The 26,501-nt window shown below is 35.9% G+C and overlaps 1 protein-coding gene across 3 annotated transcripts in view; it reads left to right on the plus strand.

Annotated features, from left to right (window-relative positions):
• Nucleotides 1-26,501, plus strand: part of map7d1a (MAP7 domain containing 1a) — a 45,595-nt gene that overhangs the window by 7,447 nt on the left and 11,647 nt on the right. Inside the window, exons 2-13 of one of the 3 annotated variants that reach the window (XM_077598990.1) lie at nucleotides 1,858-2,025; nucleotides 6,204-6,272; nucleotides 6,521-6,541; nucleotides 8,672-8,835; nucleotides 10,059-10,164; nucleotides 10,274-10,378; nucleotides 12,056-12,178; nucleotides 12,256-12,401; nucleotides 12,519-12,649; nucleotides 18,033-18,301; nucleotides 18,377-18,605; nucleotides 19,513-19,681. In XM_077598990.1, coding sequence (XP_077455116.1) covers nucleotides 1,858-2,025; nucleotides 6,204-6,272; nucleotides 6,521-6,541; nucleotides 8,672-8,835; nucleotides 10,059-10,164; nucleotides 10,274-10,378; nucleotides 12,056-12,178; nucleotides 12,256-12,401; nucleotides 12,519-12,649; nucleotides 18,033-18,301; nucleotides 18,377-18,605; nucleotides 19,513-19,681 — 1,700 coding nt within the window. Of the gene's footprint in view, nucleotides 1-1,857; nucleotides 2,026-6,203; nucleotides 6,273-6,520; nucleotides 6,542-8,671; nucleotides 8,836-10,058; nucleotides 10,165-10,273; nucleotides 10,379-12,055; nucleotides 12,179-12,255; nucleotides 12,414-12,518; nucleotides 12,650-18,032; nucleotides 18,302-18,376; nucleotides 18,606-19,512; nucleotides 19,682-26,501 lie in introns of all 3 variants that reach the window. The other 2 variants (XM_077598989.1, XM_077598991.1) reach the window with 2 other exon arrangements.

Below are 26,501 nucleotides of genomic sequence, written 5' to 3' on the forward strand. Positions count from 1 at the left end.
TCAGCCAGAATGAACTCTTTCACAGGGAAGTTCGTGGTGGCCGGTAGCTAGGCCTTAGCCACGGCGGGGAGGGGGTCGGTCGCTAGAAATGACGTAGATTTTTGCATGCCGTGAGCTCAAATAAGCTTTTTTGTTCGGGCCGGCTATCTCGCTGAATGCATCTAATCATCTGGAATTGAACGGGTTTTATGCGGATCCTGGCAGCGGACTATTCGGAATTTGAGATGATTTGGGGAGAAAATGCCTTGCTTTTGGGGGGGGGGTTGCTGTGTAAAATTGTGTTAATTGTAGTTAATTGATAAAGTTGTTGAACTGACTTTTTAAGATTGAACCCCATTGGTCGGCACCCTTATTTTTAGCAGGAAATGCTGCCAGGTCTCACTTCCAAAAGTCCGATATAGATATTTGATACAGTATTTTCCCGCATATACGCCGTATTTGTTGCTAAAGAAAATTATGACTGAATGGAGGGTACGGCTTATATGCGCACAAATTAGACCTGACATGCATGAAACTGCAACGTAACAAAAACGAAAGATAATGCGGCCATTTATTTCAAAATAGAGAAAATATAAACAGATAAAACGCTAAACAAAATTTATTTTGATGTCTATGAATGAAATTCAAGAAAAACAATAAACTGTATCTTGCATAAAACATAAAGAAAACTCACTTATGCCTGCCATTGCTCGCTCAGGGCGCCGCCATCTTACCTAGACTGCTACGGACACACTTCCTGGTTGAAATGCTCACATGACTTCCTTTTTGAATTTGTCTATGTTTAGGCAACACCCTTTTGGAAATCCAGCAGACGATTTTTTTTCGATTCGAAGAGTATCTGCGAAATACCATGTGCGATGATTTTTCTTCAGATTTTCCCTTCAAAGTCACACATTTGTACTCCCTATTAAGATCATGAATATGGAGGTGAAAATTGTGAACCAGGGGGCGTCTTATACGCGAGAAATTCTAAAATTCAACCATTTTAAGGGTACGGCTTATACGCGTAGGCGGCTTATATGCGAGAAAATACTGTACATGCTAAGATAAGAAGGCACTGTTATACATATTAGTAAATTCATTCATTCCTTACATGTCCAACTGGCACTCAAAAATCAAAAGACGTTAGCTTAAATAACAAATATAAAAATTCAAATATCCTGCTTTTTCATGTTGAACTTTTAACCTCAATCTACAATAGCTTTTAATTAGCGCTCAAAAAGTCCAGGCTTGTATCTCACTGTCCCACGGTCCCAAAACCTCCATTTGGACTTATAAATGCTTCACTGTGCATCTTTACAGTTCCCAAACAAGTGTGTATAGTAGACACAAAGACTGCTTTGGAACCAGCCCAGCAGTCTTCTTGCTTTCTATTGGTCGAAAGACTTCCAAATGCTCTGAGTGTCCAGGTCATAAATTTCACCAACTCACTGTCGGTGACAGCCTCCTACTGTCTGGGGTTTTTCCCATTCCCCCCCCCCCAAAAAACCTCAGGATGATTTACTGTTGCCGCAGCGTTCCCCCAAACTGGGCTACGGAGCGGAACACGGGGGTACAGTGCAACCCGAACAAAGCCAGGCATCCTTAGAGGCCTAGGGCTTTTGTTCGGGCCATCAAATCCCAGCCAAAGTAATGTTTGAGTTGGACATTGGAGTTCAAGTAGAGTCACCCATCGTGTTTTGATTCAGTCGGATGATACTGTACCAGTATCGCGGCGCCGCATCCCACAAAAAAAGCCACGCATTCCGCCCCTCGAGCATTCCTTGAGCGACTGGAATGAGGACCAACTGGTCGACTCGTCACGCCGCTTGCCATTTACCCGTTTTCTTCTCTCTGGTTTCGTTCTCTCCGAACCAGCTCCCCATGAAGTCGTGAACCGGAAGACCAGACCCGATCCAGAAGGGGAGAGCTGCCCCCCGAAGCCCACCGACCGGATGGCGTTCCCGGCCAAGAAAGTCGCCGCCGCCCTGTCGAAGACCGACAAAATGACGCGAACTCCCTCGCCTTCCCAGCGGCCCAAAAAAGGTAAACACGGAGTTCGCCGGGTTCTCCCAAGGTCGTAATGGACTTTCATTTTGATAATGCGGGCTATTACGTCTGCACTCTGTGTGGAGTGGGCGCAGCTTTCTCTGGAGGCGAGGTAATGATCCGCAGAGAATCGGAGGGACCGCGTTTTTGCTTTCAGACCTGCAGACAAATCCATTACAGAGAGTGTATTGAATCGCAGAGATATCGCAAGGCTTCCAAATGATTGAATACGTAGCATGAAACGGGCTAATGTGGCTTCTGGGTTCAAACCACCATGTCATCAATGGGCTAGCAAAAGGATTATTGACATTTAGATTTGATTCAATAGTTTGAGTTGGATTTATTTAGTAAGGGACAGCACATATTAATCAACATAATTATATTCATGTTAATGTATGTAAGATTGTAGCCGAGGGCTAATTTCCATCTTTAGTCCATTGTGCAGGTTGAAGGTAAACAATGACACATACACGCACGCATAAACAAGTGTGACAGTTTTAGACAGCGTTGTGATGGCAATTTTGTTGGTCTACCTACTTTAAGATGATTGGCCAAGAAGTTCAGAGATGGGAGTTCACATATGTTAATTGGAATTGAGTTTCAGGTATGTGAGGCACGGACAGAGAAGGCGCTTTGGCTAATTTAGCACTATTTTTAAAGGGAACTACAGTCATACCTCTACTTACAAATGCCTCTAGTTACAAAATGTTGCTCTCCTTATTAATGATTGCAATTCCCCTTATTAAGCGATTGTTGGAGTTATTTATTTTATTATGCAATTGTTTTGAATAAGATAACCTTAATTGTTTTGATTCTAAGGCAACTAAATGGACAGGAGAGGATTGGTTTCTTTAGAATGATCTGTGACGAGGACGAGTCAGGATTGATTCTCACTAGCAAGAAAACGCTGGATTATGTGCTCCGATGTCTTTCTTATATTAAAGTATATCTATTCATGAACCTATCAGCGATTAAAAACTGTACAAATGCAATGCGGGACATATTTTCACACACAAAAACACAAACGTTTAAAATGTATTACAAAGTGGACGGCTTTCGGCCCTGGTAGAACGGGCTCTTGCCGCCATCTGGCAGACAAACACGAGTATTACGTCTCCCCCGGCGGGAACTATTTCAGTGGCGCAGGGCCCATTTTCATATACTTTATTAATTTTACGACATTAACAAATAATTTCCTTATCATTTTCTCCCATTTTCATATACTTTATTAATTTTACCACATTAACAAATAATTTCCTCATCATTTTGTCTCATTTTTGTGTGTTTCCTCACAACTTTCATACAAAATTGGGACACTTTGACCCATTTTAAAGGGTTGTGTGAGGACCGTGGAACGAATTTGACAATTTACATATAAAGTACACTTCTACTTACAAAATTTTCAAGTTACGAAAAAAGTTCTGGTACCGATTAACTTTGTAAGTAGAGGTATGACCGTACACAGTCACCTCTAGAACCAGCCCTTGTTGATGTGTTGGAATTTTTTGATGCAAAATCTTGCAGTGGAGGAGGAGCTATGTGCCCTACGCCAAATTACAGCTAGCCGGTCCACGTTTCCTAATTTGCACGGCTATCTTTGTCAATGTCAGTCCGAGAAAATGACACTCTTAGCTTGTAATTATTTTCGCGGGGAGAATGGAGAGGAACAATACAATCAGTCAGAGGACTACTTGAAGCAAACCACAGCTGACAGAGCACAGAAGGAATGACTAATCAGACCACAAAAACAGTCTCTCTTCTCGCTAATAGCCTGACAATTCGTTTGCTCTAATTAAGGGGGCTACAGAGCGCTTTTACCCGTCAAATCCTTCCGAAGACCACAAAAGCTCACAATTGCCCAGCAGGACAGAATCTGAAAGGGAACCTGAAGGACAAGGAGGTCATTCCTTTTTGTCTTTTTTTGGGGGGAGGGGAGACTAAAACGCTTGTCTTTTTTTTCTTCAAAAAAATGAAACACTTAGTGAGAGACTGTTGCGAATGGATTAATGGATAAAAGAAAGAAAAGAAGCTTACATTCTCAAAAGCCTACGACATGTTTCTTCGAGTACACGAGGGCTGGAGGCTAATGGCCGCGGGAGTTAAGGGTAAACTATATTTATTTATTAGATTTAAGTGGAAAGTTGAACAGCTAACAATGTTTTTTTTCCCGAAGACAATAAAAGTAGTCCAAGAATTTAAAAACCTAGGAATTACACTCGACTCTGAACTTGTCTTTAAACCACAGATTAAAAAAAACAAAACACTCTGAATAGAATAAAATTGAATTTGTCCAGTTTTAGGTTTATTAGAAACAACCAGTGGCGGGCCGTCAGGGCCTTCAAAGCCTTCTCTGCTGGCCTAAGAAATATCTGAATCATATATTATATTCTGTCCATCAATACTTATGAAATAATTCCAAATTGTCTGTTAGCTTCCTTTCATTGATTTTCCCCCTGGTTGCACTGCTTCCACATGTGTGTTTTCATATTGAAGCATTTAACCAATCACATTTCAGCCATTATTTCTTACCAGGGTCAGAAATCTGCCTCAAGGCCTTCACAATTAGTTCTGCAGGCTCTGCTGCATTAAACAAGCGTCGATAAGACTCCAGTATTTGTATTTAATCAATAAATGCTGTTTTCGGCTGGATTTTAACCAATTTTCGGGCAATGTTTGCCGGTACGCTATTGACGTTCATCGCTGTCTTTTCCCGGGAAAATCACCCCCCTGGCCCGGTTGTAATGTCTGAAAAGCTCCAGTATTTGTATTTAATCATGAAATGCTGCTAGGGAGTGCATTTTACCCCATTTTTGTGCATTGATTTATTGATTATTTTTTGTGTCGCAGCTGTAGCTGTGGTAGAGGTTTTATAGCCATAAAATAGTTTTTGAGGGTTGGATTGATTCGTTGAAGGCGCTACGAGAAAATGCACGGACCGCCACTGGAAACAACAGAATCAGCAAAACTATATTTTAACAAAATCTTCCAAGACCAAGCTCCTCCCCCACTGCAAGATTTTGTACCAAAAAAATCTAACTTGTCAACAAGGGCTGGCTCTAGAGGTGACTGTGTAGTTCCCTTCAAAAATAGTGCTAAATTACCCAAAGCACTTTCTCTCTTCATACCTGGAACTTAATAACAATTAGCATACTTGAACTCCCGTCTCTGAACCTCTTGGCCAATCATCTTAAAGCCTGGCTGTTAGACCAACAAAATTGCCATCACAACACTGTCTAAAACTAAGCTACTTGTGTGTGTGTGTGCGTATGTTTTTCTGGAGCACGTGAACGTAACACAATCCTATAAATATCAAAGTGGGTCATGATTTTTTCAGTTCTTTCCCTGGAATATTGTTTACACTTGACACCTCCGCCTGTTTCATGGGAAACATCTGGACTTTGCGATGGGAGAGGGGGGTCTCCCTGTAGTCTTCTTATGACTACTAACTCGATTGCAGCTGCCTTATTAACATTTTTACATTGTGAGAAAAAAACTGGCCATAAATATGTATCTGCTACGACTACGTAATACACTTTATTACAGAAATCAATTGAGACATTTTTCGCGGAGGAACGTTTAGAAAGTATACGTCTAGCGATTAGATGATAGATCGCCTCGTCATCTTTGTCAAAACATTGCTTCTCGACACAAAAGCTTTTTTGTGATGTCCTTTGTTGGAAGAATTAGATCAAGGGTGTCCAACTCGGGTTCGTTCGCGGGCCGGATCATTTTCTCAGGCCGAACAAAATGAGGAGGCGAGCCAGATTTGGCCCCCGGGCCAGCACTTTGACACCTGTGAATTAGATGATTAAAAATACCACAGAAATCCTTGAAGATGATAAAAATGTTCAACTAATATATCTTGATTCCAAAGACTGTTGACCAAAAAGTGTGCGACCAATCATGAATATGAACAGATGGATAAAAAAACAACATTTTTTATTGATTTCCTGATATGCCAATCTTATTTTCATACACTTTCCCATCCATCCTTTAAAAAAAAATTCTGTGAAATCCAAACACTTTTAGAAACACCTTTTTGCTACTACCTTACCCACAATCCCTCTCTGGCGGGACCTTTCCATTGCCCCCGCGCCGTACCTTGCCCACCATCCCCTCTCAATCTGTCCAACCAATTAGGAAGTCATTTATCCTGTTGTTTTTCCTCTTAACAGATGCGATAAAGTCAGAAGACAGGCAGCAAATGGCCAAGGAGCGACGAGAGGAAAAAGCTAAATATCTGGGTAAGCTAAAAAAAGGATCGCTAACAAACACATTTGTGTGGGACGAGCGTCCCCCCCTAGTGGTGGGGTGAAAGAGGCACTACTATGCAGGCATGCGGATGACTTTGCTTTATAATTGCTCTTTCTTAATAACACTTACTTGCCCGAGTCTTTTCGTTGCTACACGGTGCACTGCTTTGCATGATTGACAGCTGCTTGTGTTTTTGTTTTTGTTTCCCCCCTTCACCCACCTTCCCTCCCCCTTGCAGAAGAGCTCAGCAAACTTCAAGGTAAGTCCGTCACCTTTTTGTACATGGTGGTGGTCCAATAACATTTGTCAAGGTGATAGGACAGTCATACCTCTACTTACGAATGCCTGTAGGTACGAACGTTTCAGGTTACAATTTTTTTTATATGCAAATGAGTGACTCGAAAAAGATCACAGAGTTACGAAATCCCCAAAAAAGTAAATGCATTTCCTTATCCGATTTTATTTTGAATTCCCCTTATTAAGCGATTAAAAACCACAAATGCAACGTAGCACATATTTTCCACACACACACAGGGCGCACGTTAAAGTCTAAAATGTACTACAAAGTGGACGGCTTTCGGCCCTAGTAGAACGGGCTCTTGCCGCCACCTGGCGGACAAACACGGCTATTAAATCTATAATGGCCGTGCAGGGCACATTTTCATATGCTTTATTTATTTTAAGACATTAATAAATCATTTCCTTATAATTTTCTCTCATTTTTGGGTGTTTCCTCACATCTTTCATACAAAATTGGGACACTTTGACCAATTTTAAAGGGTTTAGTTGGTAGTTGACCATGGAACGAATTAGGGAATTTACATATAAAGTACACTTCTACTTACGAAATTTTCAAGTTATGAAAAAATTCTTGGAACCAATTAATTTTGGAAGTAGGGGTACAAATCTATTAGGAAAGTTGACGGGTAATAACCGTAATCGTATTTTTACGGTTGTTTTTCTCAAATATTTTTTGAAGATATTTTCTTGTTTTTTCGCTTCCCTTAATTCAGAGCTGTCAATCTCATTTTTGTCCTGGGCCACCTGGTACTCTTCTTTGGCCGGCCATTTTGTTGATTGTCTTCATTGATGATGACATACGATGAGAACTATTTTGATGGGAAAAATGAACTCTCAGTCGAGCGCCATTCCTTCAAGTCGTCATCTAGTCCAGCTGTGCGGATCAATCTAATTGGGGGGGCTCGGCGAGCACGCCAACGCCAGATGGGGAGCCATCTAATACGTCCAGTCAGTCTTGGATAAAAGAGGGAGATCATTTCTAAAGCTGCTGTTTGTTTACACTATCCGCTACTTGCGTTTTGTCGCAGGATTTCAAGCGTACTTTACGCTGGACACTTAAGGGAGGCCTGCTGATGATGATTATTTAATGGCTTCACTTTGCGAAATCCTGATCGGACAAGGCAGCGTAGATCGCTGACAGGAAAGGATGTTATGGAGCTTGATTTCAGAGTTTGTAAATTAGACTCACTCAGCGGTTGAAATTTTAGGGCCATTTGACAAACCGAAATTGGATTTGACAGGCAGCTGCATAAGGATGTGTTCGACCTGATTGTCAGGACTTGACGTGAAATGATTATAGTGTACGTCCAATCAGTTTTGAGTGGGAAGGATGACAGCCATTGAGTTGATTTATGGGAAAACATCGGACTAAAAAGCCAGATCGGAACAAAAACGCTTCATGTACACAACCCGTTCGAATTTTTTTTTTCCGATTAAGAAATCTCAGTTTAATATTTAATATTTTTTTTTATAGTCCATCCATGACAATGCATCAGGGAACAGCCATTTTTTTAGCCTTTAAAAAAAAAAAAAAAAAAGCCATTTTTTTGTTGCAATTCTGGTTGTGATGTCACAATTGTAATTGGCGATGATGCCTTAGCTTTCTAGCATGTTGACAGGATGACAGAATGGTCACATGGCAACAATAGAATAGAAAGCCTAGTATAGCATGCTAGCAGACTAAGCTAGCAGCTAAGAAAGCAGAATAATGAGGTTCTGTCTTTTCTCTTACTTCATTTACTTTTTTTGATTGATTTTGTGTCAAAAATATGGCCTGCTATCATTTTACTTCACTTTCGTAGCACCTTTTAACATGGCGACAATGTAAACAAAGACGTAAACAACGATCCGTCCCATTTTTCTTTCACATTTCAATCAATTATGAGAACATTTGTCGCCTTTTAAAAAGTACAAACTTTTTAAGCAATTTTGACCAATGTCCAAGTCAAAAATGCATACCTGTCAACCTCGGCCTATTGCTCCCTGAAGTAATAATAATAAAGACATTTCTATTTGAAGTCCTTTTCATCCCAGCAATGTCTTTGGGCCAGACCTTCTCTAAACATCTTGTTTTATTTCCTCCCCCTAGCGGCCAAGAAGAGCCAATGGTTGGAGAAGGAGGAACGAGCGCGGCAGCTGAGGGAGCAGCAATTGGAGGAGCGGCGCAGGAGGTTGGAGGACCAACGCGTCCTGGCGGAGAAACGGCGCGCCGCCCTGGAGGAGCGACAGAAGCAGAAGTTGGAGAAGAACAAAGTAGGTTTCGTTCAGGGAGACAATGTCAAATGGAAAGACTTTAGACCTCTTACCTCTTTTTATTTGGTTAACCCTCATTGGCTGCCATTCTGACCGGGAGAGGCGGATCAACATATGTTTGTTTACGTCTCCCACTCAAAATGGATTGGACGTTCACCGTCGTCAATGGCACTGGCAAACATTCACAATCAGACTTCCTCCTTTAAATGAATTGGTGTTAATGAGTTAAATAATATGACAAAAAGTGTTACTTGGGGTCGTAACCAGTAATATTATTCCTTTTAATTTACTTTGTATGAACATTTTATTAACATTTTATTAATCAATACCTCTATGTATAATTTAATATTAAAAAAATAATAATTCTGATGAGAATAATTTTTAATACATTTATTTTTTTGATAATCAAAAAATGTCAATTGTCTTATATTTTTAAAAAAGCGACTTTAGAGTATTACTTGGGGCCATAACCAGTATTATAATTCCTTTTAATTGACTTTTTATTACCTTTTTATTCATTTATACCTTTATCTATAATTTTATATTTAAAAAAATACAATACTAGAATAATTTCTAATACACATTTTTGATCATGAAAAATTGTCACTTGTCTTATATGAGTGTTACTTGGGGCCGTAACCAGTATTATTATTCCTTTTAAATGACTTTTTGTTAACATTTTATATCATGGATACTTCTATTTATAATCTAATATAAAAAAATACTGATAAATAGAATAATTTCTAATACACATTTTTGGGTGACCAAAAATTGTAACTTGTCTTGTATGAAAAAAAAAAAAAATAGAGTGTGACTTGGGGACCATAACCAGTATTAATTCTATTTATTTTGGGTAATTTACTTTTTATTAACATTTATTAATACCTCTATTCATAATGTCATATTTTAAAAAAATACAATACTGATAAACAAGAATAATTTCTAATACACTTTTTTTTTTTTAATGACCAGAAATAGTCACTTACTCTATAGTGTGTAAAAAAAATCATAAATAACCGTAGCAACTAGTGTCCTTTTTAAAAAAATATATGTATTTATTTTTTTAGCTTATTTGTCGTTTCTTGTTGGCCTTTTTGAAATTTTCCCTCAAAGAATGAAAGCACAATTTATCCACTCTAATTTTGATCCTTTTTCCAGTCTAGGAATCTTTCTGCGAAAACCCTTTTTATCAACCATTTTAATCCTTTTTTTCCCTAATCAAGGAACGCTACGAAGCGGCCATCCACCGCACGTCCAAGAAGACCTGGACGGAAATCCGCCAGCAAAGATGGTCGTGGGCCGGCAACCACAACGCCAACCAGAAGGAGAGTAAGTACCCCCTCCCCACGCAGTCCAGCCAATACACACACTCTAGAATGTACTCCAGTTTGTCCTCTAACTCCTTCACTGCCATTTGCGGGGACAAACATCCAATCAGGCAGATGCTCGCTGTCCACCGTCAACCTCCCCAAACACGTGGACTCGGTCCTAAACAAGCGTCTCTCCAAGTCTTCGGCCACGTTGTGGAACTCCCCCAGCAGAAGTAAGACGGGAATGAGCCTCCACCCTACATGTGTCGTTGTCCATCACCCCCTGGGGAACCATGCGTGGGGTTTTTTCGTTGCTTACCTCTTCCTGGTTTTGATGGTCAACGGGTTCTACCCAATCCCCCACAAGCCTTTTCTTTTAAGTCCCTGGCTCCGATCCACAGCTTCTGCATGATTGTTACTTTGTGCTCATCTGTCCTGTGATTGGTTGATTCATGCTGTGGTGATTTCATCCCCCTACGTCCAAGGATGGCCTGCTTCCATTTTTTTTCAAGCGAGAAAATCTTGGCGATTCAAATGAGAGAGCGAGTCAGCATTTTTTTTTGGGAGGAGCGCTAGCTCGATAATGTATTCGGAGGAAGAAGTGGCGTGGGTAAAAATAGATGACTCCCTCTCCCAGGCAGAACAAACTTTCCTGAGGTTTTGCTGGGGCTGCAGAGAAAGTTTGTCTTGAGGTAAATGCCGAGTCATTCGTCTGGGAACTGTCTAGAGTCTAGATGGATATTTTAGAATGTTTCCTTGACAGTTCCTGGCACAACAATCACAATTTTACAAGATCCAAGTCATGCCGGAGAAGAAAAGACTAACTGGAGTAGTTGTGGTAGAAGAATTTAGAAGAAAAGGATGCTAGGCTAGCAGTTAGTAGTCATAACAAAGAGTTATGTACAGTGGTACCTCGAGATACGAGCTTAATTCGTTCTGGGACTGAGCTCGTATGTCGAGTGTCTCGTAACTCGAACGAACGTTTCCCATAGAAATGAACTAAAAACAAATTAATTGGTTCCAACCTTCTGAAAAAACACCCAAAACAGGGTATTGGATTGGAAAAACATTTGTATTTGTTCTAATTTGTCATCTATTAACAAAGTAGCAAATAACTAGTGGTTTAATAGTACTGAAATGTGTTTAATAGTATTAAAATTAGATGGATTTCGCGGAGGGGAGAGGGACTTTTTGCACTAACCTAACTAACCTTACACTAAACTTAATTCTAATTTAGTTTTAAATTTTGATACCTTTCTTCTCCCGGGTTGGCTCTATTTGCAACCTATGGAGGGTTGTTGGCTTTTGTCTTCCCTTCAAAATATTCCCAAAATGATGCACACAAATGTCCTCCCAATAGGATAACGCACGGCCAGTTGCCAACGAGAAGTAGTATATACTCCTCTCGTATTAGCGAACAAGCTCCGCCATTCGCAATGACTAACGGGAAAAAAACACTGAAAAAATGCAACGCTCCGCCCAGTGCTCGCAGAGACATTACAGAGAGGGAGTTGCGACCAGAAAGACAGTTGCCATGATGTACAATATTTGCTCAAAATGTTACTCTTGTCTCAAATTGCTCGTATGTCGAGGCACTCGTAGTTCAAGGTCCCACTGTAGCACCAAATGTCATCCTTGAGGCTACTTTGACACTTGAACACTTGGCAAGCAAAGGTTTACGGACTGTCTTTATCCTTGATATAACTTTCAGTTCATCTTCTTGTATTTATAATTTCATGGCTTTTCCTCCCATGTTGCCGTTAATCCTTCGATCGACCCTGAGAATGACCATTTCCAATTCCAAAAATCGGATGCTTATTTTTTTACCAGGAAATAGCGTTTAACCGCGTTCTTTTGCAACCACACGTGACGCACGTTGTCTCTTTGTGTGTGTTTCTCCCAAATCGCAGCCCGTAACGCCGCACTCAGCCCCTGGGAAAGCAGCATCGTGGACCGCCTGATGACGCCCACCTTGGCCTTCCTGGCACGAAGCCGGAGCGCCGCCAGCGTGCTCGCCAACGGAAAAGACGGGCGTAAGTCGCCCTCGTCGGGCCGGGTGTCAATCTGTCGTCATTTCGGGTTTTTAAAGATGGTGTTTTTTGGATGGTAGAGTCTCCGCTGTGCCCCCGGTCCTCTTCTGCCAGCCCCCTGGCGCCGTGCGCCCACCAAGCCCACCACCGCTGCGCCGATCGCTGGAGGGTGACGTCCAGCACGCCGGACATCACTCAGCGCCAGCACAGGCGGAGCTCCACACCTGTGAGAACGCTGGTGCGTCTCGGATGGACTCCATTTTGGGTCGGAATGGACTCCATTTTGGGTCGGAATGGACTCCATTTTGGGTCGGAATGTCATTTTTCTTATTCCACGTTGTAGATCGACAGAACCAAAAAAGAGAAGAAAGACAAGGAGCGGGAGAACGAAAAAGAGAAGAACGCTTTGGCCAAGGAGAAATTTCTCAAGAAGAGGCAGTCGCTTCCCAGCATGAGACACAGAGCAGATTTGAGGTAAGGAAAAAATAATAATTATTAAAAAATGACCATAAGGCTTTTTTCTTTAAAAAACGACATAGGATAAATAGTAAGGCTTTATTTCGTAAAAAAACGACATGGTATAGTAAGGCTTTTTTCTTAAAAAATGACATAGTATAGTAAGGCTTTTTTCTTAAAAAACGACATAGTATAGTAAGGCTTTTTTCTTTAAAAACGGCATCGTATAATAACGCTTTATTTCTTAAAAAAACGTCATAGAATAGTAAGGCCTTTTTGGTAAAAAACGACATAGTATAGTAAGGCTTTTTTTCGTAAAAAAATGACATAGTATAGTGAGGCTTTTTTTCTTAAACGACATAGTATAGAAAGGCTTTTTTTCTCGTAAAAAACGACATAGTATAGTAAGGCTTTTTTTGCCTAAGCCTAAACCTAAGCCTTTTTTGTAAAAAACAACACAGTATAGTAAGGCTTTTTTTCTTTAAAAAAACGACATAGTATAGTAAGGCTTTATTTCTGAAAAAACGACACAGTATAGTAAGGCTTTTTTCTTTAAAAAACGACATAGTATAGTAAGGCTTTATTTCTTAAAAACGACATAGTATAGTAAGGCTTTTTTTCGTAAAAAAACGACATAGTATAGTAAGGCTTTTTTTGCCTAAGCCTAAACCTAAGCCTTTTTTATTAAAAACGACACAGTATAGTAAGGTTTTTTTTCCGTAATAAAACGACATAGTATAGTAAGGCTTTTTTTCTTAAAAAACGGCATAGTATAGTAGGGCTTTTTTCTTAAAAAACGACATAGTATAGTGAGGCTTTTTTCTTAAAAAACGACATAGTATAGTGAGGCTTTTTTTCTTAAAAAACAACATAGTAAAGTGAGGCTTTTTTCTTAAAAAAACGACATAATATAGTAAGGCTTTTTTTCGTAAAAACGACATAGTATAGTAAGGCTTTTTTCTTTAAAAACGGCATCGTATAATAACGCTTTATTTCTTAAAAAAACGTCATAGAATAGTAAGGCCTTTTTGGTAAAAAACGACATAGTATAGTAAGGCTTTTTTTCGTAAAAAAATGACATAGTATAGTGAGGCTTTTTTTCTTAAACGACATAGTATAGAAAGGCTTTTTTTCTCGTAAAAAACGACATAGTATAGTAAGGCTTTTTTTGCCTAAGCCTAAACCTAAGCCTTTTTTGTAAAAAACAACACAGTATAGTAAGGCTTTTTTTCTTTAAAAAAACGACATAGTATAGTAAGGCTTTATTTCTGAAAAAACGACACAGTATAGTAAGGCTTTTTTCTTTAAAAAACGACATAGTATAGTAAGGCTTTATTTCTTAAAAACGACATAGTATAGTAAGGCTTTTTTTCGTAAAAAAACGACATAGTATAGTAAGGCTTTTTTTGCCTAAGCCTAAACCTAAGCCTTTTTTATTAAAAACGACACAGTATAGTAAGGTTTTTTTTCCGTAATAAAACGACATAGTATAGTAAGGCTTTTTTTCTTAAAAAACGGCATAGTATAGTAGGGCTTTTTTCTTAAAAAACGACATAGTATAGTGAGGCTTTTTTCTTAAAAAACGACATAGTATAGTGAGGCTTTTTTTCTTAAAAAACAACATAGTAAAGTGAGGCTTTTTTCTTAAAAAAACGACATAATATAGTAAGGCTTTTTTTCGTAAAAACGGCATAGTATAGTAAGGCTTTTTTGGTAAAAAACGACATAGTATAGTAAGGCTTTTTTTCGTATGAAATGACATAGTATAGTAAGGCTTTTTTTCGTAAAAAACGACATAGTATAGTAAGGCTTTTTTTGCCTAAACCTAAGCCTTTTTTGTAAAAAACGACACAGTATAGTAAGGCTTTTTTTCGTAAAAAACGACATAGTATAGTAAGGCTTTATTTCTTAAAAAACGACATAGTATAGTGAGGCTTTTTTTCTTAAAAAAACGACATAGTATAGTGAGGCTTTTTTTCTTAAAAAGACGACATAGTATAGTGAGGCTTTTTTCTTAAAAAAACGACATAGTATAGTAAGGCTTTTTTTCGTAAAAACGACATAGTATAGTAAGGCTTTTTTGGTAAAAAACGACATAGTATAGAAAGGCTTTTTTTCGTACAAAATGACATAGTATAGTAAGGCTTTTTTTCGTAAAAAACGACATAGTATAGTAAGGCTTTTTTTGCCTAAACCTAAGCCTTTTTTTGTAAAAAACGACACAGTATAGTAAGCCTTTTTTTTTCGTAAAAAACGACATGGTATAGTAAGGCTTTATTTCTTAAAAAACGACATAGTATAGTGAGGCTTTTTTTCTTAAAAAACGACATAGTATAGTAAGGCTTTTTTTTCGTAAAAAACGGCATAGTATAGTAAGGCTTTTTTGGTAAAAAACGACATAGTATAGTAAGGCTTTTTTTCGTAAAAAAACGACATAGTATAGTAAGGCTTTATTTCTTAAAAAACGACATAGTATAGTAAGGCTTTTTTTCTTAAAAAACGGCATAGTATAGTAGGGCTTTTTTTCTTAAAAAAACGACATAGTATAGTAAGGCTTTTTTCTTAAAAAAACGACATAGTATAGTAAGGCTTTTTTCTTTAAAAAACGACATAGTATAGTAAGGCTTTTTTTCGTAAAAAAACGACATAGTATAGTAAGGCTTTATTTCTTAAAAAACGACATAGTATAGTAAGGCTTTTTTTCGTAAAAAAACAACATAGTATAGTAAGGCTTTATTTCTTAAAAAACGACATAGTATAGTAAGGCTTTTTTTCTTAAAAAACGGCATAGTATAGTAGGGCTTTTTTTCTTAAAAAAACGACATAGTATAGTAAGGCTTTTTTCTTAAAAAAACGACATAGTATAGTAAGGCTTTTTTCTTTAAAAAACGACATAGTATAGTAAGGCTTTATTTCTTAAAAAACGACATAGTATAGTAAGTTTTTTTTTTCCGTAAAAAAACGACATAGTATAGTAAGGCTTTTTTCTTAAAAAAACAACATAGTATAGTAAGGCTTTTTTCTTAAAAAGACGACATAGTATAGTAAGGCTTTTTTCTTAAAAAAACAACATAGTATAGTAAGGCTTTTTTCTTAAAAAGACGACATAGTATAGTAAGGCTTTTTTCTTTAAAAAACGACTTAGTATAGTAAGGCTTTATTTCTTAAAACGACATAGTATAGTAAGGCTTTTTTCTTAAAAAAAACGACATAGTATAGTAAGGCTTTTTTCTTTAAAAAACGACATAGTATAGTAAGGCTTTATTTCTTAAAAAACGACATAGTATAGTAAGGCTTTTTTTCGTAAAAAAACGACATAGTATAGTAAGGCTTTATTTCTTAAAAAACGACATAGTATAGTAAGGCTTTTTTTCGTAAAAACGGCATAGTATAGTAGGGCTTTTTTTTGCCTAAACCTAAACCTAACCCTTTTTTGTAAAAAACGACACAGTATAGTAAGGCTTTTTTTTCGTAAAAAACGACATAGTATAGTAAGGCTTTATTTCTTAAAAAACAACATAGTATAGTAAGGCTTTTTTTCTTTAAAAAACGGCATAGTATAGTAGGGCTTTTTTCTTTAAAAAATGACATAGTATAGTAAGGCTTTTTTCTTAAAAAAACGACATAGTATAGTAAGGCTTTATTTCTTAAAAAACGACATAGTATAGTAAGGCTTTTTTTCGTAAAAAACGGCATAGTATAGTAAGGCTTTTTTGGTAAAAAACGACATAGTATAGTAATTTTTTTTTTCCGTAAAAAAACGACATAGTATAGTAAGGCTTTTTTCTTAAAAAAACGACATAGAATAGTAAGGCTTTTTTTCGTAAAAAACGGCATAGTATAGTAGGGCTTTTTTTGCCTAAACCTAAACCTAACCCTTTTTTGTAAAAAACGACACAGTATAGTAAGGCTTTTATTTCGTAAAAAACGACATAGTATAGTAAGGCTTTTTTTCTTTAAAAAACGGCATAGTATAGTAGGGCTTTTTTCTTAAAAAAACGACATAGTATAGTAAGGCTTTTTTCTTAAAAAAACGACATAGTATAGTAAGGCTTTTTTCTTAAAAAAACGACATAGTATAGTAAGGCTTTTTTCTTTAAAAAACGACATAGTATAGTAAGGCTTTTTTTCGTAAAAAACGGCATAGTATAGTAAGGCTTTTTTGGTAAAAAACGACATAGTATAGTAAGTTTTTTTTTCCGTAAAAAAACGACATAGTATAGTAAGGCTCTTTTCTTAAAAAAACGACATAGTATAGTAAGGCTTATTTCTTAAAAAACGACATAGTATAGTAAGGCTTTTTTTCTTTAAAAAACGGCATAGTATAGTAGGGCTTTTTTCTTAAAAAAACGACATAGTATAGTAAGGCTTTTTTCTTAAAAAAACGACATAGTATAGTAAGGCTTTTTTCTTAAAAAAACAACATAGTATAGTAAGGCTTTTTTCTTTAAAAAACGACATAGTATAGTAAGGCTTTTTTCTTAAAAAAACGACATAGTATAGTAAGGCTTTTTTCTTTAAAAAACGACAGTATAGTAAGGCTTTATTTCTTAAAAAACGACATAGTATAGTAAGGCTTTTTTTCTTAAAAAACGACCATGTATAGTAAGGCTTTTTTCTTAAAAAACGACATAGTATAGTAAGGCTTTATTTCTTAAAAAACGACATAGTATAGTAAGGCTTTTTTTCGTAAAAAAACGACATAGTATAGTAAGGCTTTCTTTCTTAAAAAACGACATAGTATAGTAGGGCTTTTTTTTGCCTAAACCTAAACCTTTTTTGTAAAAAACGACACAGTATAGTAAGGCTTTTTTTTCCGTAAAAAACGACATAGTATAGTAATGCTTTTTTCTTAAAAAAACGACATAGTATAGTAAGGCTTTTTTTCTCTCGTAAAAACGACATAGTTTAGTAAGGCTTATTTTCAACAACAAAAAAGGGACTGTATAGTAAGGCTTTATTTCTTGAAACAATGACCATGTATAGTAAGACTTATTTTAAAAAAAAAGACACTGTATATATAGAGTAAGGCTTTATTTCTTTAATAAAACGACCATGTATAGTAAGGCATTTTTTTTGGTAAAAAACAAAAAAAGACCATGTATAGTAAGGCTTTAATTCGTTAAAAAAAGACCATGTACAGCAAAGCACTTCCTTTTGCTTGACAAACAAAGAGCGCGAGTGAGCCGCCATTGCTGGAGGCTAAACATCAGAGTGATGTTATCCTTAATGGAATAATGCATTTCAATGGATGTCACGTTTCACCGTCGAGTTCTTGAGCACACAAGTTGAACTCATTCTCTGCTATTGACGACGCTAGACGTCTAATTCTTTTGACAAAAAAAAAACTCAATGGTAACCGTTGAGGTAAAACAGTTCTTCGCCATGTTATGTCGTGCAGTCCAAGTCCACTATCGAGACCGCGCCCGTCATCGCCCGCCACGCCCAAGGGCAGGCCTTCGTCGCCCGCCACGCCCAAGGGCAGGACGGCGTCGCCGAGCCCCGCCGTCTCCCCGAAGGCCGGCTCCACTCGCAGCAGCCCGTCCACGCCCAAAGGACGGCCCAGGAGGGCGAGGACCCCCGCCAGGGTCGATCACCGGACCTCCTCGCCGGCTCCGTTGGAAAGAGTGAGGGAACATCGGAGGCCCGTCACGCCGGAATACAGTCGGCGTAAGTTGAACCTTCTTTACACCTAAAAAAATATATATAAACATGAAATGGAATTGGATTTTTTATCTGTCCCAGGTTCTCCCGTGGTTCCTGCTTTCAAGTCCTCTGCGACGTCCACTTCCGCTCCTTCGCCATCACCCGAGCCGCACGTGAAGGACGTTCCCTCCGCGCCGTCCCCCAAGCCGATGGCGGGCACTAACGACCCCGAGGAGGCGGTGCGAATCCTGGCGGAGAAACGGAGGCAGGCTCGAGTGCAAAGGGAGAGGGAGGAGGAGGAGCGGCGCGTGCAGGAGGAAAAGAACAGGTTAGCACCAGTTCAACAACAACAACAAAAAATGGGCTTCACAAAAAAAATCACTGGCCACTAGGAGGCAGTGTCTACCTTTGGAAGTTTAATAATAGTACAGTAATCCCTCGAATATCGCGTTAATGTAGACCACACATGGCCCCATTATTACTACCGCAATATGTTTTTGATCAAAAAGTGTAGATTTATTAAATATTATATCAAGACTATAATGTGATATCTAAATATAATCGATATAAAAATGTAAATACTTTAAATACTATACTCAGTGAAAATAGTCCCGCTCTACTTTATATAAATCCCCCAAAACAGGTTAATGGGAATTTTAGTCCAAGTCCTTTGTCTTCTTGTAGCCATGTAATATGTAGTAATATTCACAGGGAAAATTAATGAATATAACAAGATTAAAACAGAACTAATACAAGGTTAAAATCAAAACGTGAAATTTTAGATTATACTATTACAAGATTCAAATTGTCTTTTTGTTGCTTATTTTTCTCTAACATGAACCGAAAGTTGAACTTTTGTTGACATTGTGTCATTGTGAAAAATTAGATTTTGGAGGTTTATGGGATTCCTGCTGATAAAACTTTGATGACAATGACTTTTGTTAATTTGACCACTGTCTGTGATATTCGAGGGATTACTGTACAAAGAGACTTTTAAAAGTGCAAATAATATTAAATAGACACAGAAAAAACACTATCCTTACATTGCGTTTTTTGAAATATGGCCGCACGTCTTGAACCTGTTAATTGCGATAAACGAGGTCTTACGTACTATCCGCACTGTACAGTGAATTTTGGAATATAATCCTAAAATGGACAAAAATGACATATTTGTGATGGTACACATTTTATTGTCACCTCGTTCAGGACTAGATGGGATGTATTTTGACTTTCAGGGTCATGAAAGAGGAGCGTCTGGCGAGGGAAGCCGAGGAGACTCTTCGGCGTGAGGAGGAGGCGCGCGAGCAACGGAGGCGGGAAGATGAGCGGCGGATGACGGAAGAACGGGAAGCTCGGGAGAGAGCCCAGGCCCAACAGGAGGAGAACGTTCGTTTGCAGAAGCAGGTGAGTGCCTGACTTTGCTGCTCTCTGGCGGCCATTCGCGGAAGTGCAGTTTGAAGGATTTAGTTTGCTAAAGTGTGCTAGTAAAATTATGGCCTTAGCGGTCGGGCCGACGCCTATTTTAAGACAGCCGCCACGCCCGGCGTGCGGCCTGGCTGCGACCTCAGCTCCCTTTTGTGTGTTTTATAAATTACAGTATTAGAGGAAGGGAAAAAAACGCGGACCGTGTCCTCCGAAAAATGTATAGTAAGGCATTTTTTTTTTTTAAAGACCATGTATAGTAAGGCTTTTTTTTCTTTAAAAAATGAGCATGTATAGATTGGCTTTTTTCTTTAAAAAAAAACGACATAGTAACGTAAGGCTTTTTAAAAAAACGACCATGTATAGTAAGGCTTTTTTCTTAAAAAAACGACATAGTATAGTAAGGTTTATTTCTTTAAAAAAAAAAAAACATAGTAACATCAGGCTTTTTTCAAAAAAAAAAAAAAAAAAAAAAAAAAACGACATAGAATAGTAAGGCTTTTCTCTTTAAAAAACGACCATGTATAGTAAGACTTTTTTTTAAAGAAAATGACTATGTATAGTAAGGCTTTAAAAAAAAAAAAACGACCATGTATAGTAAGGCTTTTTTTCTTAAAAAAACGACATAGTATAGTAAGGCTTTTTTTTCTTAAAAAAACGACCATGTATAGTAAGGCTTTTTTCTTTAAAAAAATGACATAGTATAGTAAGGCTTTTTTTCTTAAAAAAACGACCATGTATAGTAAGGCTTTTTTTTTAAACGACCATGTATAGTAAGGCTTTTTTCTTAAAAAACGACATAGTATAGTAAGGCTTTTTTTCTTAGAAAAACGACCATGTATAGTAAGGCATTTTTAAAGAAAATGACTATTTATAGTAAGGCTTTTTTTTAAAGACATAGTATAGTAAGGCTTTTTTCTTAAAAAACAACCATGTATAGTAAGGCTTTTTTTAAAAACGACCATGTATAGTAAGGCTTTTTTCTTAAAAAAACGACATAGTATAGTAAGGCTTTTTTTTCTTAAAAAAACGACCATGTATAGTAAGGCTTTTTTCTTTAAAAAAAAACAACATAGTATAGTAAGGCTTTTTTCTTAAAAAAACGACATAGTATAGTAAGGCTTTTTTCTTAAAAAAACGACATAGTATAGTAAGGCTTTTTTTTCTTAAAAAAACGACCATGTATAGTAAGGCTTTTTTCTTTAAAAAAAACGACCATGTATAGCAGGGGTGGCCAACCAGTCAGAGACTAAGAGCCACTTTTTTTACTGTGTTACTGCAAAGAGCCACATCATACATGGGCACACACAGACCTCTGCTCAGCCAGATTTATTGAAAATGACCCACAGCAAGATAATGACAGTTATTTTTTTCAACAGTTAACATTGTGTGCACTGTCACACACACACACATAAACTCTCAGTTAAAGCAAGTCCACAAACAAAAATATAACAATTTTCAATGACATTTTTCTCTTACTATGCTGCTTAGTGGGACTTCTGGCATTCCTTGTCCTGAACAATCCTCCTCAAATCTGGCTTGTATTCCGTTGTTGCCACTCGAAGCAACTCTTTCACATGAGTGTCAGTCAAAACAGATCGATGCTTTGATTTCACATGTTTCAGGGTGGAAAACACAGACTCGCAGACGTACGTTGACCCAAACATCGACAGGATCTTTAGCGCAGCTCGTTTGATGTTGGGGTATTTTTCCATCGGAACATGTTTCCAGAACTCAATGGTCCCTTCCCTGAAAACAGCTTTCAGTTGATCCTCCTCACAAAGATCAATCATCTCCAACTGCGCCGCAGTCTCATCTGTGACGAGCGGGATTTTCAAACAGTCCATCTCCGCATTAAATGGGTCGACAAGGAACGTAATCTGTGGTCTTTGCTGAAGTTGGTGGATCTCGTGAATCTAGCGGTCGGGTAAATTAATCTCTTGAATGGGGTTGTTACGGTGTGTTTGACCATGGTTTACACTTACGCCTTACGCCAGAATATCGCTTAAAGAGCCGCATGAAATCAGCCAAAGAGCCGCATGCGGCTCTAGAGCCGCGGGTTGGCCACCCCTGATGTATAGTAAGGCTTTTTTTTTAAACGACCATGTATAGTAAGGCTTTTTTCTTAAAAAACGACATAGTATAGTAAGGCTTTTTTTCTTAGAAAAACGACATAGTATAGCAAGGCTTTTTTTTCTTAAAAAAACGACCATGTATAGTAAGGCTTTTTTCTTTAAAAAAACGACATAGTATAGTAAGGCTTTTTTCTTAAAAAAACGACATAGTATAGTAAGGCTTTTTTTTCTTAAAAAAACGACCATGTATAGTAAGGCTTTTTTCTTAAAAAAAAAAAACGACATAGTATAGTAAGGCTTTTTTTCTTAAAAAACGACATAGTATACTAAGGCTTTTTTTCTTAGAAAAACGACCATATATAGTAAGGAATTTTTAAAGAAAATGACTATTTATAGTAAGGCTTTTTTTTAAAGACAGTATAGTAAGGCTTTTTTCTTCAAAAACAACCATGTATAGTAAGGCTTTTTTAAAAAAACGACCATGTATAGTAAGGCTTTTTTCTTAAAAAAACGACATAGTATAGTAAGGCTTTTTTTTCTTAAAAAAACGACATAGTATAGTAAGGCTTTTTTTCTTAAAAAACGACCATGTATAGTAAGGCTTTTTTTTTAAACGACCATGTATAGTAAGGCTTTTTTTTCTTAGAAAAACGACATAGTATAGTAAGGCTTTTTTTTTCTTAAAAAAACGACCATGTATAGTAAGGCTTTTTTCTTTTAAAAAAACGACATAGTATAGTAAGGCTTTTTTCTTAAAAAACGACCATGTATAGTAAGGCTTTTTTTTTAAACGACCATGTATAGTAGGCTTTTTTCTTAAAAAACGACATAGTATAGTTAGGGTTTTTTTCTTAGAAAAACGACATAGTATAGTAAGGCTTTTTTTTCTTAAAAAAACGACCATGTATAGTAAGGCTTTTTTCTTTAAAAAAAAACCGACATAGTATAGTAAGGCTTTTTTCTTTAAAAAAACGACATAGTATAGTAAGGCTTTTTTTTCTTAAAAAAACGACCATGTATAGTAAGGCTTTTTTCTTTAAAAAAAACGACCATGTATAGTAAGGCTTTTTTTTTAAACGACCATGTATAGTAAGGCTTTTTTCTTAAAGAACGACATAGTATAGTAAGGCTTTTTTTCTTAGAAAAACGACATAGTATAGTAAGGCTTTTTTTTCTTAAAAAAACGACCATGTATAGTAAGGCTTTTTTCTTTAAAAAAACGACATAGTATAGTAAGGCTTTTTTCTTAAAAAAACGACATAGTATAGTAAGGCTTTTTTTTCTTAAAAAAACGACCATGTATAGTAAGGCTTTTTTCTTAAAAAAAAAAAACGACATAGTATAGTAAGGCTTTTTTTCTTAAAAAACGACATAGTATACTAAGGCTTTTTTTCTTAGAAAAACGACCATATATAGTAAGGAATTTTTAAAGAAAATGACTATTTATAGTAAGGCTTTTTTTTTAAAGACATAGTATAGTAAGGCTTTTTTCTTAAAAAACAACCATGTATAGTAAGGCTTTTTAAAAAAAACGACCATGTATAGTAAGGCTTTTTTCTTAAAAAAACGACATAGTATAGTAAGGCTTTTTTTTCTTAAAAAAACGACATAGTATAGTAAGGCTTTTTTTCTTAAAAAACGACCATGTATAGTAAGGCTTTTTTTTTAAACGACCATGTATAGTAAGGCTTTTTTTTCTTAGAAAAACGACATAGTATAGTAAGGCTTTTTTTTCTTAAAAAAACGACCATGTATAGTAAGGCTTTTTTCTTTTAAAAAAACGACATAGTATAGTAAGGCTTTTTTCTTAAAAAACGACCATGTATAGTAAGGCTTTTTTTTTTAAACGACCATGTATAGTAAGGCTTTTTTCTTAAAAAACGACATAGTATAGTTAGGGTTTTTTTCTTAGAAAAACGACATAGTATAGTAAGGCTTTTTTTTCTTAAAAAAACGACCATGTATAGTAAGGCTTTTTTCTTTAAAAAAAAACCGACATAGTATAGTAAGGCTTTTTTCTTTAAAAAAACGACATAGTATAGTAAGGCTTTTTTTTCTTAAAAAAACGACCATGTATAGTAAGGCTTTTTTCTTAAAAAAAAAAAACGACATAGTATAGTAAGGCTTTTTTTCTTAAAAAACGACCATGTATAGTAAGGCTTTTTTTTTAAACGACCATGTATAGTAAGGCTTTTTTCTTAAAAAACGACATAGTATAGTAAGGCTTTTTTTCTTAGAAAAACGACCATGTATAGTAAGGCATTTTTAAAGAAAATGACTATTTATAGTAAGGCTTTTTTTTTAAAAGACATAGTATAGTAAGGCTTTTTTTTCTTAAAAAAACGACATAGTATAGTAAGGCTTTTTTTTATTAAAAAAACGACCATGTATAGTAAGGCTTTTTTCTTAAAAGAAAAACGACCATGTATAGTAAGGCTTTTTTCTTAAAAAAACGACATAGTATAGTAAGGCTTTTTTTTCTTAAAAAACGACCATGTATAGTAAGGCTTTTTTTTTTAAACGACCATGTATAGTAAGGCTTTTTTCTTAAAAAACGACATAGTATAGTAAGGCTTTTTTTCTTAGAAAAACGACCATGTATAGTAAGGCATTTTTAAAGAAAATGACTATTTATAGTAAGGCTTTTTTTTTAAAAGACATAGTATAGTAAGGCATTTTTAAAGAAAATGACTATTTATAGTAAGGCTTTTTTTTTTAAAGACATAGTATAGTAAGGCTTTTTTCTTAAAAAACAACCATGTATAGTAAGGCTTTTTTCTTTAAAAAAACGACATAGTATAGTAAGGCTTTTTTTCTTAAAAAAACGACCATGTATAGTAAGGCATTTTTCTTAAAAAACGACATAGTATAGTAAGGCTTTTTTTCTTAGAAAAACGACATAGTATAGCAAGGCTTTTTTTTCTTAAAAAAACGACCATGTATAGTAAGGCTTTTTTCTTTAAAAAAACGACATAGTATAGTAAGGCTTTTTTCTTAAAAAAACGACATAGTATAGTAAGGCTTTTTTTTCTTAAAAAAACGACCATGTATAGTAAGGCTTTTTTCTTAAAAAAAAAAAACGACATAGTATAGTAAGGCTTTTTTTCTTAAAAAACGACATAGTATACTAAGGCTTTTTTTCTTAGAAAAACGACCATATATAGTAAGGAATTTTTAAAGAAAATGACTATTTATAGTAAGGCTTTTTTTTAAAGACAGTATAGTAAGGCTTTTTTCTTCAAAAACAACCATGTATAGTAAGGCTTTTTTAAAAAAACGACCATGTATAGTAAGGCTTTTTTCTTAAAAAAACGACATAGTATAGTAAGGCTTTTTTTTCTTAAAAAAACGACATAGTATAGTAAGGCTTTTTTTCTTAAAAAACGACCATGTATAGTAAGGCTTTTTTTTTAAACGACCATGTATAGTAAGGCTTTTTTTTCTTAGAAAAACGACATAGTATAGTAAGGCTTTTTTTTTCTTAAAAAAACGACCATGTATAGTAAGGCTTTTTTCTTTTAAAAAAACGACATAGTATAGTAAGGCTTTTTTCTTAAAAAACGACCATGTATAGTAAGGCTTTTTTTTTAAACGACCATGTATAGTAGGCTTTTTTCTTAAAAAACGACATAGTATAGTTAGGGTTTTTTTCTTAGAAAAACGACATAGTATAGTAAGGCTTTTTTTTCTTAAAAAAACGACCATGTATAGTAAGGCTTTTTTCTTTAAAAAAAAACCGACATAGTATAGTAAGGCTTTTTTCTTTAAAAAAACGACATAGTATAGTAAGGCTTTTTTTTCTTAAAAAAACGACCATGTATAGTAAGGCTTTTTTCTTTAAAAAAAACGACCATGTATAGTAAGGCTTTTTTTTTAAACGACCATGTATAGTAAGGCTTTTTTCTTAAAGAACGACATAGTATAGTAAGGCTTTTTTTCTTAGAAAAACGACATAGTATAGTAAGGCTTTTTTTTCTTAAAAAAACGACCATGTATAGTAAGGCTTTTTTCTTTAAAAAAACGACATAGTATAGTAAGGCTTTTTTCTTAAAAAAACGACATAGTATAGTAAGGCTTTTTTTTCTTAAAAAAACGACCATGTATAGTAAGGCTTTTTTCTTAAAAAAAAAAAACGACATAGTATAGTAAGGCTTTTTTTCTTAAAAAACGACATAGTATACTAAGGCTTTTTTTCTTAGAAAAACGACCATATATAGTAAGGAATTTTTAAAGAAAATGACTATTTATAGTAAGGCTTTTTTTTTAAAGACATAGTATAGTAAGGCTTTTTTCTTAAAAAACAACCATGTATAGTAAGGCTTTTTAAAAAAAACGACCATGTATAGTAAGGCTTTTTTCTTAAAAAAACGACATAGTATAGTAAGGCTTTTTTTTCTTAAAAAAACGACATAGTATAGTAAGGCTTTTTTTCTTAAAAAACGACCATGTATAGTAAGGCTTTTTTTTTAAACGACCATGTATAGTAAGGCTTTTTTTTCTTAGAAAAACGACATAGTATAGTAAGGCTTTTTTTTCTTAAAAAAACGACCATGTATAGTAAGGCTTTTTTCTTTTAAAAAAACGACATAGTATAGTAAGGCTTTTTTCTTAAAAAACGACCATGTATAGTAAGGCTTTTTTTTTTAAACGACCATGTATAGTAAGGCTTTTTTCTTAAAAAACGACATAGTATAGTTAGGGTTTTTTTCTTAGAAAAACGACATAGT

The sequence above is a fragment of the Stigmatopora argus genome, chromosome 4, assembly GCF_051989625.1.
Source record: "Stigmatopora argus isolate UIUO_Sarg chromosome 4, RoL_Sarg_1.0, whole genome shotgun sequence".
Classification (NCBI taxonomy): Eukaryota; Metazoa; Chordata; class Actinopteri; order Syngnathiformes; family Syngnathidae; genus Stigmatopora; species Stigmatopora argus.